Raw genomic sequence first — 17,227 nt, 5'->3', positions numbered from 1 at the left:
ACCCAATGCCGCCTCACACGGTCACTGAGCTGCAGGCTATGGACATATATATGTATGTAAGTAGGATTCAGTTAGCGTTGGGAACCCACGTACGAAATTTCTTGAAGATGGGCCCATAAGTAACAAAGACTGTTGAAAAGTTCAATATGGTGGCCGACAGTGGCATCATACCACCGAAATAAGTAAGTACATTGGTTTCGGTTAGCGCAGGGAAGCCGCCTACCAAATTTCGTGTAGATGGGGTCATGAATAAGAAAGTTCAGCATGGCGGATGTTGTTGACCGTTATGACCGTTATCCATAGAATTTCGAAATGAAACCTGCTTAACTTTTGTAAGTAAGCTGTAAGGAATGAGCCTGCCAAATTTCAGCATTCTACCTACAAAAGAAGTTGGAGAATTATTGACATTTGGAAAATTCAATATGACGGCCGACAGTGGCGTCATACCACCGAAATAAGTATGTACATCGGTTTTGGTTAGCGCAGGAAAGCCACCTCCCAAATTTCGTGAAGATGGGGTCAGCCTTCTACCTACACAGGAAGTTGGAAAATTAATTACATTGGAAAGTTCAATATGGCGGCCGACAGTGGCGTCATACTATCAGAATATGTACGTACATCGGTTTCGGTTAGCGCAGGGAAGCCGCCTAATTTAAGCCTTCTACCTACACGGGAAGTTGGAGAATTAGTGATGAGTCAGTCAGTGAGTGAGTGAGTGAGTGAGTGAGTGAGGGCTTTGCCTTTTATTAGTATAGATAAGATTTCCAGGATGGATTTGCACAATCTATGGATTGACCTACAGTATAGATTCTTAAATTGCAACGCAATATGGGTCTCAAGTTGCCCCCTGCCTAGTGGATTAACACCTGCCCTAAAATGTCATTCAATTTGTTTGGTATGGTAAACAAAGTGACGTGTTGTTATTATAAGGAGTTACAAACTTAGCAAAATGGGTCTGAGGTCTGCTAAAAGAACTATAAAGGCAGAGCCATAATCTTACCAGCCTGTCCCAGGAGTCTCATCCCAAATCCAGTGAGCCTTAAAACTGCTAACTGCAGGCGTCCAGCTCAGCAGACCCCCAAACAAGTCAAGTTGTTAAAATAACAAGAAATATCTCAGAATATAGCAAAAGCCCCAGCAGAAGTTAAAGGATTATTATTAAGTTCAAATTCTTGTCTAAAGAGTAGTCATTGAGTCATCACCAATATGCAATGAGGCACTTCTGAGGTCCTTTCTTGACTACTCAGGTCTGCTGATGAATGGCATCTAGTGATGCCATCTCTGTGTGGTACTAAATCTCAATCCAGACTCTGTTAATGTGTAGCTCCTGGATGGTGAAACGAGCTGCTCAGCCCCATGTGAAATTCTGACCTCTTCAGTGTGCTTATGAAGTCTTTTAAAACTCTTTTGTTTGATGAATAAATTTATGTCTAACTGATATTAGCAGTAGCACTGCTGCCTCACAGTAAGGAGGCCTGGGTTTGCTTCCCGGGTCCTCCCTCCATGGAGTTTGCATGTTCTCCCCGTGTCTTCGTGAGTTTCCTCTGAGTGCTCCGGTTTCCTCCCACAGTCCAAAGACATGCAGGTTAGGTGCATTGGCGATCCTAAATTGTCCCTAGTGTGTTTGTGTGTGTGTGTCCTGTGGTGGGATGGTGCCCTGCCCGGTGTTTGTTTCCTGTCTTGCACCATGTGTTGGCTGGGATTGGCTCCAGCAGACCCTGTAGTTAGGATAAAGCGGGTTGGATAATGGATGGATGACATTGGCTGTTATTTTTGTTTTATCCTAGAAATTTTAACCAACTATTTTGTTCTGAGCTGTTCACTTGTGATGATCAATGTTTTACCCTTGTCCTGTGCCACTTTTTCCAGAACAGTCCCCCGGACTGATGTTTATTCAGTTATGGTGACCTTGTTAATGTAAATTACTTTGAATAAAAGCATCGGCTGGGCATGAACATGTACATGTAAAATGCTCAAAAGAGCAAAAATAGTGCAAAAAGGAGTAACCTAAAATGAAATTCTAAGCAGTTATGTCCCAATACTCAATCCAGACAAGAAAACCAAGAGCAGAAGCAAATCAAATTAAGAACACCAGACAATCTAACAAAAACAGCAATCCTCATAAAACTGCTTTGACGATGTTCTTTTGATTTGAGTTTACTCAGCTCTGGCCTTAAATAGCTGGTGGGAGGGCTCAGAAGTGGTGACATCAGGCTGGCCCCGCCTCCTCAGGCTCCATCCTAAAAGCACAAGGAATGTCATCAACAACAACAACAACATTTATTTCTATAGCACATTTTCATACAAACAGTAGCTCAAAGTGCTTTACATATTAAAGAATAGAAAAATGAAAGACACAATTATAAAACAAAATAAATCAACATTAATTAACATCGAATAAGAGTAAGGTTCAATGGCCAGGGGGGACAGAAAAAACAAAAAAACTCCAGACGGCTGGAGAAAAATAAAATCTGTAGGGATTCCAGACCATGATACCGCCCAGTCCCCTCTGGGCATTCTACCTAACATAAATGAAACAGTCCTCTTTGGACTTAGGATTCTCACGGAAGGGCTTGATGATGATGATGGTCACGTAGACTTCTTCCTTTTAATCCGTCCATCATTGTTGGAGCATCATGAAGCTTTGAGTAGGTGGAGGTGGCGCAGGCTGCCACCACAAAGAAACTGGAAAATGAAACAGAAAAGAGAGTAGGGGTCAGTACCGATTTTAGAGCCACCATGAATAGTTATTATGATGAATTGAACATACAGAGTATCAGGATTAAGTTAAATTAAGATTAAAATGAAGTTATAAAAAGGCCATGTTAAAGTAATGTGTTTTCAGCAGTGTTTTAAAGTGCTCTACTGTATCAGCCTGGCGAATTCCTATTGGCAGGCTATTCCAGATTTTAGGTGCATAGCAGCAGAAGGCCGCCTCACCACTTCTTTTAAGTTTTGTTCTTGGAATTCTAAGGAGACACTCATTTGAGGATCTGAGGTTACGATTTGGAATATAAGGTGTCAGACATTCCGATATATAAGATGGGGCGAGATTATTTAAGGCTTTAAATAACATTAAATAACATGACATTTAAAGGAACAGGTCCTAATTACACAAACCACAGAAAATTCATACAAAAGTGAAAAATAATAATTGAAAAACAATAAAACATACAGACACGTGTCAATACATAACACAGGCCCACTTTTGATTAAAAAATTGTCATAGTAGAATTCTCACCACCACAAAAAAAAAACATGTGTGACCACTTTTATCAGACATATCTTTTTGAGTCACAGCTGAAAGTTAGGGACAGTCAAGTGAAAGTGACTGCCTTGAGCGTGTACTCCCCTGGCTGGGATTCAGATTCATGTGTTGGGTTTCATTTGTTCATATTTGATTCTTTCATTTATGTTGATTATGTACATCATTCCTTATTTTTGGTTCAGTACATCCATTGCCTTTGCTATATTCTGTGTGTTGTGTGGTGGTCCCCCAAGAGGCAGGGCCATCTGCCAATAACCACCAGGAACCGCCCTCTGCCCTATAAATATTGGAGGGTCCTGACAGTTCATCTTCAATGTGTCTGGGAGTGGTGAGTTATTTGTGCTTGTCCATGTTTTTTTGTGATTTATGGATTGTTTGAATTTCTTCCCCATTCCTTATAATCACATTTTTGGATTCTGTATCGGGACTTCGTTCGCTCAGATCGCCTTGTGCTTCAGGCATCTCCCTTTTGAATTTTGGACTGCCCAGAGCTGGCTTTTGTCACGGAGCATTTTTTTTACTCATAATGACTCTGTTCTTGCCCTTATTCTAGTTGGCAGGGGTTTGGAGGTATAAACCCCCTAGTTGGCACTTTTGGAAGTGTTTTTGGAACTTTTGGGAATTGTGTGCTTTGGGACTCCTAGTATTACAACAGTGGCTTTCTAAAATGAAGGGCTGAGAAGTGAATGCCCCATGAGAGTCAGGCAATCTCTAACTTGAATGCCAGGCAAAAGAGTCAGAAACAGCCAGAGTACTTAAAAATGACCCACTAACCCAAAGAGAAAAATGGGAAGCAAGGCATGGGACGTAAAGCGCAGATCATATCACAAACATTTTATTGCAGATGTCTAACGTTAGAGGGAAAGGGAGACAAGGGTAACAGAGATTTTGGCTTCTGTTTTGAAACAAATAGAGGATGTTGAGAGAAACTTGCCACCATCTTATATTGGGGCCTTGCACTGACGTCAGGTGTTATGATGCTGCTAAAATCACCCGACTGACAATGAGCATCTTATATATAAGCATGTATGTGTGGAAGTGTGTGTGTCTGTCTGTCTGCCCAGAAGTGCAAGGCTACAGCGTGAAGCTCAAAGAGCCAGCAAGGCGACCCCAAGTTCACAAGTCGAAAGAAGATAAAAGTACAAGGCTACAACATGAAGCTTAAAAAAAGCGACTCCATCACCAAAGTGAAACCGGCGAGGAAAGATAAACGAGAAAGAAACTCGCTTAGCTGCTAATAGACAAGGGGTGCAAGCATGTACGCAAAACGATACCACCGACTCCGCATTTCAATTTTTTTTCCTGACAATTTCAATAGTTTCTAGGAGCCCCAGCTTTTTACAGCTTACACAGCTAGTTATAAATACATTTAAACTCAGCTAAAGTAAAACAGCAGTGCCCATGGCAGACAATAATCCATTATGGTGCCATGGTGACACTGTTTGAATGGTCAAGAAGACCTACCAGGATTGTATTATCAGAATTGCTCAAAAGTAATACATTGTATGAAAAAAGCCAAATTCACAGCACTTACCACTAGCAACAGCACATATCTTCATTTTTTTAGATTGGTTTGCAATACATTCTCTTTTTTTATCACATGCCCTGTGATCCAGGATGGATGGGTGGAATGAGTTTATCACATTTTCATTTTTTAAATGTCTAATATTCATCTTGTTATTTTTTTTTTTTCTCCACAGGGAAGAATACAACTCTTGAGTCCATCCTCATTGATGAGAGCCAGCAAATCATTGACTTTCAGTACTGCATGAAACACCAGTGCAGGTAAGCGAGTGATTACAGAATTATAGAGCCATGCCATGTCCACTGCTGGTCTCACTTTTCATGGGACTGGACAGTCGGCTTTGCGCTTTACTTGGCCTGTTGACTGGGTGTGATCGTGGTGGTACTATGCAATTCAGCGCTCACTGAGTTCTTGCTACTCCTGCCAGATATGTGCCAGCATTTGGGCTTTGGCAAATGCCATCTGGGTCCGCTCAGAGATGTCGTCCAGCCCCTTTTATCTGCCTTTGTCTGCCTCGTTTCCTTTTTCCCTGGAGAGATTCTTTCAAGATTGACTTGGAGAGGCTCTCAGATCTTGTGTTACCAGTTTTGGTTTGGGTTCCCAGCCGGGATGGTTGAAATTTCCTTCCTGGTTGTGTTGCCAGTCCCTACTTGAAATCTTTTACACTAGATAAAAATATAATGTGTGAAATTTTCTGTGTGCAAGGCACCACTGACCTGTTTTTTTTTTGGGGGTTTTTTGGCCAGTCACTTGGACCCTTCAGGGTTTTCTTCTTACTTTGCTCAGGTGTGTAGCCATAACTTTTCAGTTCCACCTTGGTGCCTGTCGTCTGGAGCCTATTAAAGTGATTCATTGGTTGTCTTTTTGTGACTCAATTTAAAGGATGTATGAACTTGTTTTTCACCTTATTGTCGTTTAGTCAACATCATAATCATGAATCACATTGTTTACTTATTTGCAATCCAATTTGGTAAAAAATATGCTGTGGTCAAGTGAGGAATCACAAGTCCCAAAACAATAAATGTTGCGGCACATCCCTGGCATCCCTATTTCTTTCTAACAGAAATGAAAGCAAAATACTATCACCCGATGGCACAGAGGCAGTGAAAATAAACGTAAACCTAAAATAGCCAAATCGGCCTTCAGATCTCTTGCGCTTTAAAGTTGGTGAATCGTACAGGAGCTCTGTCCTGTGCCATGCTCTGTTCACAGAATGACGCCTCCTTCCATCAACCCTGTGACTTATAGACGGGGCGGTTCTGTTCTCGGGGCTGTGGAAGGAATAGGAGAGGATATGATTGGCGACAGTGCCCCCTTCTCGACCCAGGGTGGTATCACATACCTTAGAGGAGCTCTGAGGGTGAGCCACAGATGCACATGTGTGCCAGTAGATTGAACAAAAACTGCAAATTTCTGAATGTTCATTTGCAGTTCTGCTTTTGGTATTGAGTTTCGATGTCTTTTACCACTGGCCTTTAGTGGTTATACAGTATGACATCAGCTCTTCATACTGTGTGAATTAGTTTTTTTTTTAAATTCCATTATTCAGCCAACGTTTTATCACCACTGTTGCCGACTGCCCAATACATTGTGAGGCACCGTGTGTCTCCCTCTCCTGCCATGCTTCATTCAGCCTCATGCGCTGCCTGCACATTAACACTGCTGGCTCCACCTTACAGCGCTCACTTGTGATCAGAGGAAACACCATTTGTGTTCACTTTCCCTCACTGCAGGCTAAGTCAATCCAAGTCAGGATCTTTGCTACTTACCAATGCCAATGGATTTAAGCAGAGGAGGGGGTCTTGAAAGTTTAAATCTTTAAAGGGTCAAGTGTCTCACTCTTTCTTTCTCTTTCTCTCACTCTCTCTCACTCATTCACTTACAAGCAAACCCACACACCCACCCCTCCGCACAGCTACCCATCTCTTGTGACAGTGTCTGTCACCCAGGTCTGTGTGACATGTCATGTCATGTGATGCCCTTCGCTTGTCATTGTTAAGACGGCCTCTTTCACAGCACTTCCTTTTATGTGGAATGCCAAATGCGTAAGAAACACACTCCACTTCAGAAACCAACTTATTGAACAAAATCATCCTGATTTCCCACTTTTACTGCTTGCCACCTACTTTCCAGTTAGAATTTTGCACCCACTCTATCAGTTTTCTGATTGTGTGATGTGCTTGAGCAGTGAAGCCATTTGCTTATTCATTCTCTCTTCTAATTACATTGAGCTTGCACCACAAGATCAGATGAAATGTCCCTAATTTGGATTACAAACGGTGCAAATGCACCTATATTCCAGGCACTCTTAGGAATCTTTATGACTATCTGGTCTGCTGGTCAAGTACATCTCAGGACCAATCAGCTTGTAAAATAAATGGGAGATGACGGGACTGACATTAGGAGATTTGAGTAGGAGAGGTTGGGACCGGAGAATGAGAGAAGGTTACAAATTCACCCAAAAGGCCTTGGACCTCAAGGAAGAAGATAAAGGATGTGATGGACGGCCGGAGGTTCAGTCCGGCCGGGACGTCCCAGAATGGGAAGAAGGGAAAGAGCAGCCTTTTCAGAACACTGCATCCCCCGCGACGCTAGGTGGCAGCTCCCCTGGACGACAATGGTTCCCCAGATTCCCTCAGGGCATCCTAGGACATGGAGTCCATTTCTTCAGCCCTTTTGGGCGCCGTGGGTGCCGCCAGGGGGTGATCACAAAGAACCCGGGGACTCCTACTGTTACTATGACCCGGAAGTACTTCGGAGGCACGAGGACGGAAGCCGGCAGTACTTCCGGGCTATTTGAGAACTGAGGATGTGGCATTGACCCGGAAGAGAAGAAGGAGTACTTCTGGGTCACAGAGTATTTAAAGGACTATGAGAAACCCAGCCAGTAGAGCCGGAGCTGGGAGGTTGGGTGACGAAGCTGCTGGGAGTGAAGGATGGCTATTGTGATTATTGATTATTGTATAAGTATTGGAGAATTGTGGAGTGTGTGGTGCTTTGTGCACTGTATTGAAGAAAATATTAAAGAATTCTTCTTGGTGCTTTTAAACGTGTGTCCTGGACGTTTGTCTATGGGGTTTCACGGGGAAACAGCTCCCCTAGCGTTCACAAGGAGAATCAAAAAACCTCATTAAGATCTTAGACTATTCACTTGTAAAAGTGTTAATAAAACTTTGAAATAACTGATTAAGTGAATAAATTAGCAATGTACTCTCTGTTAGTAAAATGATCAGAGCACAAGTCCCTCAGGGATTTTTCCACAGGAGACAAGGTAGGTGAGACATTTATTTTCTCTCAGTTACCTTTCTGGTTTTATATTTTTAATTGTGTATAAATTGAGACAATTGCTTATTTTTATGTTTGTGGTTTTGTTTCTCGTTAGGGCTGGGAACTACACATTTGTGATACCCATTAGCAAATACATCCCACCCAAGACGAAAGTGACCCTGGTGATGAAGTAAGTAAGAATATACGAGAGGTATTTGGAGATGTTTCCATGCATTTGACATTTACTCTACTAATTGTTCTTCTGAATGGAGTGAGAAGGTAGACAGCAAGTGAAGCAGGAACTGGAGATGAAAGAAAAATTGAGGTCTAAAATATGTAAGGGACCAAAATACAGAAGTCAAAATCAAACTTAAAGTACTTGAACCAAGCTATTGATGAGCAAACATTGTCGAGAAAACAGGCAAAAGTCAAAACTCCGTGAAGTACTATGGGTTAAATACATGCACCACAAAGATTCATTTTGATATCCAGAAATGCAGAATGACACCATCTTATATAGATGCGGAGTAGTGAAAAAATATGTTTTATATTCCCTGTCACGTGACTGACAACAGCCATGCAAATCACACAAAGTGACACTATCTAAAATCATGAAACTAAATAGTGGCATGGAAACATCACAAAATAACAATATAATAAAAGACCAGTAACAGCGTACTGCACGATAACGTGCAGTGAATACACTTGACTTGAGCATTCCTAGTTTTCACCCTCTTTCTCTGTACGTTTAGCATTCGTTTGCTCAGAGGTTGATGCATTTGCTGCTTCCTGAGCAGTTCTTGTTTTCGCCACCCCAGCTGCCCGCTAATTCTCTTCTTCTGTCGCCATCTTTTTGCGTTAAAACTGTCAGTTTTTGCGTTGCAGTTACTTAGTACATTTTAATAAATTGCCAGCTTAAGTGAAAAATTAAGTGTTCAATCTGCCTCAAGAATGATTTAAGATATGAAAAGATAGAGAAAGTGACGGCAAAGGTGGTAAGAATGAGAACGGCGCCCATACGCACGCACTGCACGGCTGTCCTGCTGGCTGCTGTCAAGAGTTGATTCTACAATAAAATAAAAATAAAAAAGTAATAAAAATCATCACCCGAAAGCGGATAGTAGATGTCACGTAGTATATGTGTACCAAATTTCAGGTCAATAGTTCAAACGGTTTGCGAGCTACAGGTGATTTAAAATCCTGGACAGACAAAATGGACAGCCACAGTAGCATATTAATTAAGAAGATATACACAATCTGAATTAAAAATGTGGAAAACTATAGTTTCACATATCCTGGTCCCTGCGAAAGGCCCTAACATGGCATATGCAATTGTTGACCTGCATGTGAACCTCAGCTTCTCCGTGGTGACAGGTGGCTCCAATGTACAGTATGTCCATCACTGCTCACACTCAAATGCATTCCTTGTCTCTTAGACTTAATGTGACAGCTCTGCTCTGATTCGAAATGTCAAGACACCCATCCTAGAAGACCGGTCCTAATAATGTGGACCTATTAAAGCATGGCTTGGTTGAACAAAATAATCTTGTAAAGGAGCAGTGGTCAGCAGGCCTGAGTTTTCACCTGACAACTCCCTAACTGAAGATCTCTTGTGTTGCACAAAAAACTTTGACCCATTGGGATAAATGATCAATCCTTGCCTTGGAAGGTGCCCACTTTTTTCAAAAACTAAATTATAAAAAGACCAGCACCAGAAAGGAGGAAGTGGAGGAGTTGGAAGAATGGAGAAGGGCTTTGGAAGATAGAGGGCTGATGATAAATAGGAAGAGGACGGAATATCTGAGGATTAATGATGATCATGATTCAGAAGTTAACCTGCAGGTAGAGCTATTGAAAAGAGTGGATACATTTAAAGGATCAGTGGTAGCCCAAGATGGAGAATGAGATGCAGAGATAACCCATAGAGTGCAGTATGGTTGGAACAATGAAGGTGAAAGTTAAAGGTCAGGTTTGTAAGATAGTGGTAAGACCAACAATGATGTATGAACTTGAGACATAGGCAGTAAAGGGAGCGCAGGAGAAGAAGTTAGAAGTGTCAGAAATGAGAATGTCGAGATGGATATGTGGAGTTACGGAAAAAGACAGAATAAGAAATGAGACAATCAGAGGTAAAACAAAAGTGGGAGAGATTATCTAAGAAAGTACAGGAAAGTAGATTGAGGTGGACATGGGATGAGGAGAGAACATGTGGGCAAAAGAGTGATGGGAATGGAAGTACAGAAGAAGAGAACGAGAAGATAAAGTAAAAGATCATTTGAAAGAAAAGGGTTTGACTGAGGAGAAGGTGCAGGACCGAGCTGTTTGGAGAAGGTTGATCAGACACATTGACTCCACAAAGAAGAAGAAGAAGAGGGAGGAGGAGAAAGAGGAACAAATGCAAAACTTGATTCTCCATACGCCAAAACCCCAGATTCCTAACAAGTAGTAATAATAAACCCAAGGTGTTATTTGAATTCTAGGGTTCTTTATCAGTATGCTGCTGCTGGAGTATGTGAATTTCCCCTTGGGATTAATAAAGTATCTATCTATCTATCTATCTATCTATCTATCTATCTATCTATCTATCTATCTATCTATCTATCTATCTATCTATCTATCTATCTATCTATTTTGGTGGACTATAAATTTGTTTTTTGTGATTTTTGACTTGATTATTTCTTGTTCTTTTATAAAGCAAAGCCTGGAGAAATGCAGGCCACAATGATGATTTAATGGATGGACTGAGATTTAATTGTAAATAAATACCAAAGTAATAAACCAGAAAATCAACAAGACAATCATTAAAACCCAAAAACGAGGCAAAAATCAAAGTGAAAAAGATTAGCAACAGAGTCTAAACCAGAAATTCTTTACGAGCAAACGCAATTTTGGAGAAGCTTTGAAGCCCAATCTTGGATGCTTTTGCTGGCGTATGAATTATCACTCTGATAAATTCACTGATCATAACATCCAGGGCCACGTCTCCAACAATGGGTCTGTCATGTCCTGGCAACTGAACCACAAAATGGTAGCAGTCACAAAAAATCAAAATGGCGACATAAATTATAAAATGTAACATGAGTAAAAAATTGACTTTGTCCCAGAGAGCATATATTAAGAAAATTGCCATCACATGTGGACTCACAATAATCCAGAATCCTTAAAAAATATATTTCAATTAAAGAAATTTTCATCGATTTCTAAATTATGCCAGCTAGCGATTTTTAGGGGTTTGAACACAAACATTGTGTTTCTGCAAAAACTTGGAAAAATGTATTGTTATGAATTTCATTTACGAATTGCTCTGGCAGTTTGTGTATTTTTTTCACATGGGCACTGCCATTTTGAGTTGGTCACAGTCATTTTATTGTTGGTGGCACCTCCCAATGCTACACTGCAGGTGACCAGAAGTGATAATGTACTACTGGTATCAACAGTGGATAAAATCTCTAAAAGATTGTGATTATTAACCATATGTTATGATTCTGTGTACCTGTTTATTATTTTTTGTATTGTTTTCAGCTATTAATAAGAAATAAGTTAGCTGTTTCTTTTACAGTTTTGATTCTTCTGGCACTGCTATATTGAGTTGCTCTTATTAGTGTCAGTTTCTACGCAAATATCATAATTAACGTAACAGATGAGACGATATAAAGAGCAGCATATCTCACACGTCATTATCAGGGCCGGATTAAGACAAAATTGGGCCTGATGCTGCAGCGCAAAAAAGGCCTATTTTTTCTCGTCATTGGTGCATGTGCATTGGACACTCACTGTACATGCGCACTCAGATCGACCAAGGAGCCTTAATTGCTTGTGACGCAACCAGTCAGCCTTTATGGAACATGAATAATAATAATGACGTAGTATCATAACAACTTGAGATTAACATCAAACAATGTAACATCAACATTCAATAGCAATTGTCTGAAAAGTACACTTAATGCAGAAAACCTAACAATGAAATACACAAAATTTCGCAATTCTCTTAGAAAACAGAGTAAGATAAAAATGAATTTTCAGAGAGATTGGGTCAAAGTGACTCAGTTAAGGCTCTTGAGTTCTGAAAACTCCGAGGCCTAAGTTTATAACTTGTTTTAATTTCACAAAGACGTTTATCTTGTGGTGATTGGTTATGTGCAGAAAGAAAAAGCAAGGATAGAAACTGGAGGTTTAGTACGTCAGATAGAGACAGCACGCATGCAATAAAGAAAGCCCCCTCAGAAGAACATCCATTTAATCCTGTGTTTGTGTCTCCGACCCACCAAGCCCAATATTTACACAATATTTAAGTTAAACCTGTGCGATACCCATTCATATATCCAGTTTTTGGGACTTTGTACTACACTGAACATAAAACTGGGGACCCCTTAATGCAAGGGAGCAGCTCTATAGCCACGCCACCGTGCCCCCCGCCACCCATGTTTAATACATGCTTTAAAGAATTTCATCGTGAAGAAGATATCAAGTATTTCTCTTAGTATTCTGAATGTTCTTAGAGCAGGAACATCATGAAGTCAATGTGCGGCGATCGCTGTCTGCGCCTCACAGTGCAAGAGGAAGTCAGTTGAAGAAGCGCATAGAGATTAAAAACTGGGTCGGGGAACACTTAATATAAAGCATTTAATGTGCTACATTAATTAATGAAGGGTTTTGAGAAAATCTAGTAAATTGAACATTCATTTTAAGATGTTTAGTTTGCGACATTCTACTGACAAAATAAACTATTAGAATAAAGTGTAAATGTCGACTTTAATCTCGACATAAATGGTGAGAATAAAGTGGAAATGTCGAGAATAAAGTCAACATGTCGATTTTAATCTTGACGTAAATGGCGAGAATAAAGTGGAAATGTCGAGAATAAAGTCAACATGTCGACTTTAATCTCGACATTTAGATTTTTTTTTTCTTCACTGTGTCTGTTTTTTTTTTCCATCGTGGCCCTAATACGCTTCCGTACGTTTGACATCCCTACGACGAATACGATATTCACGAGATACAAGTTTAATGAGAAGATGCAGGGTATAAACGAGACTTTTGATCACTTTGTAGCAGAGTTGAAATTGCTGTAACGAAGTTAAAATTGCTGGTGAAGCAAATAGGAAAGCAGGGTGTAAAGCTTAACTTTAAATCAGGTTCATAGACATGCTGCCATTGGCGTTTGTCATGCCTGAGACGAATACAATATTCGCGAGATAGATCACACTAGATAGCACAAGCACAGCTGAGAAGCTTCGATGCATGTACTCCGAGCGGCTCACGTGAACGGACTTTGTTCTGGCTTTAACTACTGTGAAATAAACAGACATAAACTGGAAGCGCGAGTCTGTGCCTTTTTCATAATCTCGAGAGAGAAACATGGTGGCAGCGTAGGTGATGGAACTGCGCCGAAAGTCACGCCAGTTTGCTTTGAAAAGTTTAGGAAATGGAAACGCTCACACGAAAGGAAAATGGGAGGGTCTGAGATCGCTGCTGACATTAAGCATCGTTGCTAAAGACCTGGCGATGTCATGGAGAACATGGAAGGACGAGTTCAGATTATTCACAGAACTTGCAATGCCGGAGGCAGAGGAAAACATTAAAATCAGATTATTCCGTTATCTTATTGGAGAGTGCAGCAGAGAATTGTGTCAGGTGCTGACTGGTGATGTAAGACCTGGTGAGTTAACCATGAGCTTGATGATACGTAAATTTGATGAACATTACATCCCGAAAATAAACGAAACTGTAGAGAGGTACAGATTTTTTTGAAGAAATCAGACAAGGGGAGAAAATATAGACGGCTACGTCACAGATCTGAGAGTGTTAGCAGGCACATGCAATTTCGCGGAGATTAAAAGTTCACTTATACGTGACTGAATTATGTGCGGAACCAGTGATGCAAGTTTAGAGAGGTGCATACAAATATGCAGAGCCACAGATCGGTTGAAGGAGAACAGCAGAACAGTCACACGGGGTTCCCTCGCCTATACTTCTCCCGGTGCGTCTCTCTAAACTCTCCATGCGGGAACATTATCATAAGGCTTAACAATCCTATTGTTACACCTTCTACGTGCACGCAACCGTCCTTTTTACTGATTCTTCCTTGCTTTACCGCTGGCTGCTTCTTTCCATTCACCTTCCCATCTATTTATTTAAACAGTTTTCCTTCTCACTTTTTCGCTCCTTCGCTGTCTTCTCCCTTTTCGTTCAAAATACGCGCCTCTTTGCCTTTAGCGATTTGGGTAGTGAACACTTCGATGAATGAAACCTGTTATCTTTACAACGATTGACAAACACGGAATGTAACTTGAACACAACACATCTATCTATCCTACAAATACGAACCTGATTGAAAGAAATAATGATAATCAAATCCTTGATGACAGCAACACTCATAACACTCACAAAACAATTACATTGACAATCAGGTTATGTTATTTTTAAAATGTTTCCTTTTCTTTTTCATAACTTCTTTAGCATACTACTTCTCCGCGGGTATTTTGCTAGTTACTAAGTAAACTATTTAACGTAAAATTGATAGCATTAACTTGAAATCTTCGGTTAACAATAAACACAACAAAGTTATAGTTATGTCACAACGCAAAGAACAATAGTAACTGTATAATAAGTAACGCTGTGTCTAGGCGTCCGAAAGTCGGACTCCAAGTTTCAGTCTAAGAATTATTTTAAGGTTAATATAGCAAAGGAAAACTGTTCAGCTTCCGGAAAATTCTCGTCTGTTTTCATCTGGGCCTATTTCAGGAATGGGTCTAATGCTGCAGCATCAATCGCACCCACCTTAATCTGGCCCTGGTCATTATCTGTGTTTGCGGATACTCAGATAAAAACAACTTTGATTCATGTATTTGTTTTTCTATTCTGACTTTCTGGTTCTTGATTTTCATAATTATGATTCCTTGATTAATGACTTTGCTTAGTGGACACGTAGGACTGCACTTCTGGATTCGATTCTTTGCCCATCTTACATTTTCTCCATTGCTTATCCCCTTAAACTTTGGTAGCCTTTCTTGTAAGGCCTAACTGGGGCCATCTTAACAGCATTATAGGCCCCCCGGGCAAAGCAGTGCACTGAAGCCCCCACCGACACAACCACTCAGCAAGTCACAACATACATAGATTAGCGTGGTGCCCCAGGCAACTGCACAGTGTGCCCATGCGTTAAGATGGCCCTGCACCTAACGTTATTTGAGGGGCTTTTGGTAAGTAGGAATTTCACAAGTACTTTCAAGTTTGTCAGTGGTTAACATACCGGGCTATGCCATTTTGGCATTTTTTATTTTATTTGCTTGCTGACCCTGGATTGTCTCTGATTAACAGTTTCTCAGTTCATCTCCTTGTCCTTTAACATGCCTATTTAGGTCTGCCATTACTTCATGCCTTGTGGCAGAACAGCTAAACCTTTCATATTTTCTGACATTCTGCCTAATCTCTGACCCTTATTATGATTCTCTTTTCCTTCACCCTACATTGTCCTTATCACTTGGTTGCATAAAAGTTACATTTTCTGCCTATTCATTTTTATTCCAGTCACTTTGAATGATGCAGTCTGTCTGATTATTCTTTTGCATCCCCTCCCGTGCTCTGCTCACCTGCATGACACAAGTCGCCTTCAGACTAGCCAGTGTTCGAACCACAATGGACCACAGAAGTCGAGCGAAAGATTGATAGACAGAGTAGAGCAGGCTTTCTTCTTGTGCTCTGCACAAAAGGCACTGCAAATGTGAGGTGATCACTGAATGACAGCTTCTTCTTTTCTCACAGCTCATCTGAGGCGCTCATCATCTACCTGTGCAATTACAAGGGAGAGCAGCTGTGTCCGGGTGAGCAGCCCAGGCAGACGTGGGAGGAGTCGCCGTTTTACTCCTTGGTAACGACACTTGCTTTTATGTTATAATAAGCTGATTCCTTTTGGTTTTAGATGTGATGAGCATTGTTGGGGGCCTGTGCAAGATTTACCCTGAGCTTAGGTAGACCCTCACACTGGGAATGGTAACAGTAAGTGATGTGAAGATAACCAGCTAATAGTAAGTGGTAGGTATGAGCAGCAGAGTAAAAAATAACAATAGTGTGTACCTAAACATAGAAATAAACAACAAAATGTTGGAAATAATACTATATTATATATGTATATATTATATATGTATATGTATATATATATATATATATATATATATATATATATATATATATATATATATATATATATATATATATATACACTGCTCAAAAGAATTAAAGGAACACTTTTTAATCCGAGTATAGCATAAAGTCAATGAAACTTATGGGATATTAATCTGGTCAGTTAAGTATCAGAGGGGGTTGTTAATCAGTTTCAGCTGCTGTGGTGTTAATGAAATTAACAGCAGATGCACTAGAGGGGCAACAATGAGATGACCCCCAAAACAGGAATGGTTTAACAGGTGGAGGCCACTGAAATTTTTCCCTCCTCATCTTTTCTGATTGTTTCTTCACTAGTTTTGCATTTGGCTACAGTCAGTGTCACTACTGGTAGCATGAGGAGATACCTGGACCCTACAGAGGTTGCACAGGTAGTCCAACTTCTCCAGGATGGCACATCAATACGTGTCATTGCCAGAAGGTTTGCTGTGTCTCCCTGCACAGTCTCAAGGGCATGGAGGAGATTCTAGGAGACAAGCAGTTACTCTAGGAGAGCTGGAGAGGGCCATAGAAGGTCCATAACCCATCAGCAGGACCAGTATCTGCTCCTTTGGGCAAGGAGGAACAGGATGAGCACTGCCAGAGCCCTACAAAATGACCTCCAGCAGGCCACTGGTGTAAATGTCTCTGACCAAACAACCAGAAAGACTTCATGAGGGTGACCCAAGGGCCCCATGTCCTCTAATGGGCCCTGAGCTCACTGCCCAGCAGCATGCAGCTCGATTGGCATTCGCCATAGAATACCAGAATTGGCAGATGCACCACTGGTGCCCTGTGCTTTACAGATGAGAGCAGGTTCACCCTGAGCACGTGACAGAAGTGAAAGGGTCTGGAGAAGCCATGGAGAACATTATGCTGCCTGTAACATCATTCAGCATGAGCAGTTTGGTGGTGGGTTAATGATTGTCTGGGGAGGCATATCCATGGAGGGTCACACAGACCGCTACAGGCTTGACAAAGGCACCTTGGCTGCCATTAGGTATCAG

At 41.0% G+C, this 17,227-nt stretch overlaps 1 protein-coding gene across 1 annotated transcript in view; it reads left to right on the top strand.

Moving 5' to 3' along the window:
* The window catches only part of LOC120533169 (myelin regulatory factor-like protein), a 100,103-nt gene that overhangs the window by 77,495 nt on the left and 5,381 nt on the right, over positions 1–17,227 (top strand). Inside the window, exons 22-24 of the mRNA XM_039759890.1 lie at positions 4,969–5,053; positions 8,176–8,250; positions 15,825–15,930. Of these exons, the coding sequence (XP_039615824.1) occupies positions 4,969–5,053; positions 8,176–8,250; positions 15,825–15,930 (266 nt within the window). The remainder of the gene's footprint in view (positions 1–4,968; positions 5,054–8,175; positions 8,251–15,824; positions 15,931–17,227) is intronic.

The sequence above is a fragment of the Polypterus senegalus genome, chromosome 8 (assembly GCF_016835505.1).
Source record: "Polypterus senegalus isolate Bchr_013 chromosome 8, ASM1683550v1, whole genome shotgun sequence".
NCBI classification, from domain to species: domain Eukaryota; kingdom Metazoa; phylum Chordata; class Cladistia; order Polypteriformes; family Polypteridae; genus Polypterus; species Polypterus senegalus.
Note: the sequence above shows the minus strand (reverse complement) of the source record. Positions and strands in the feature narration are given on the sequence as shown.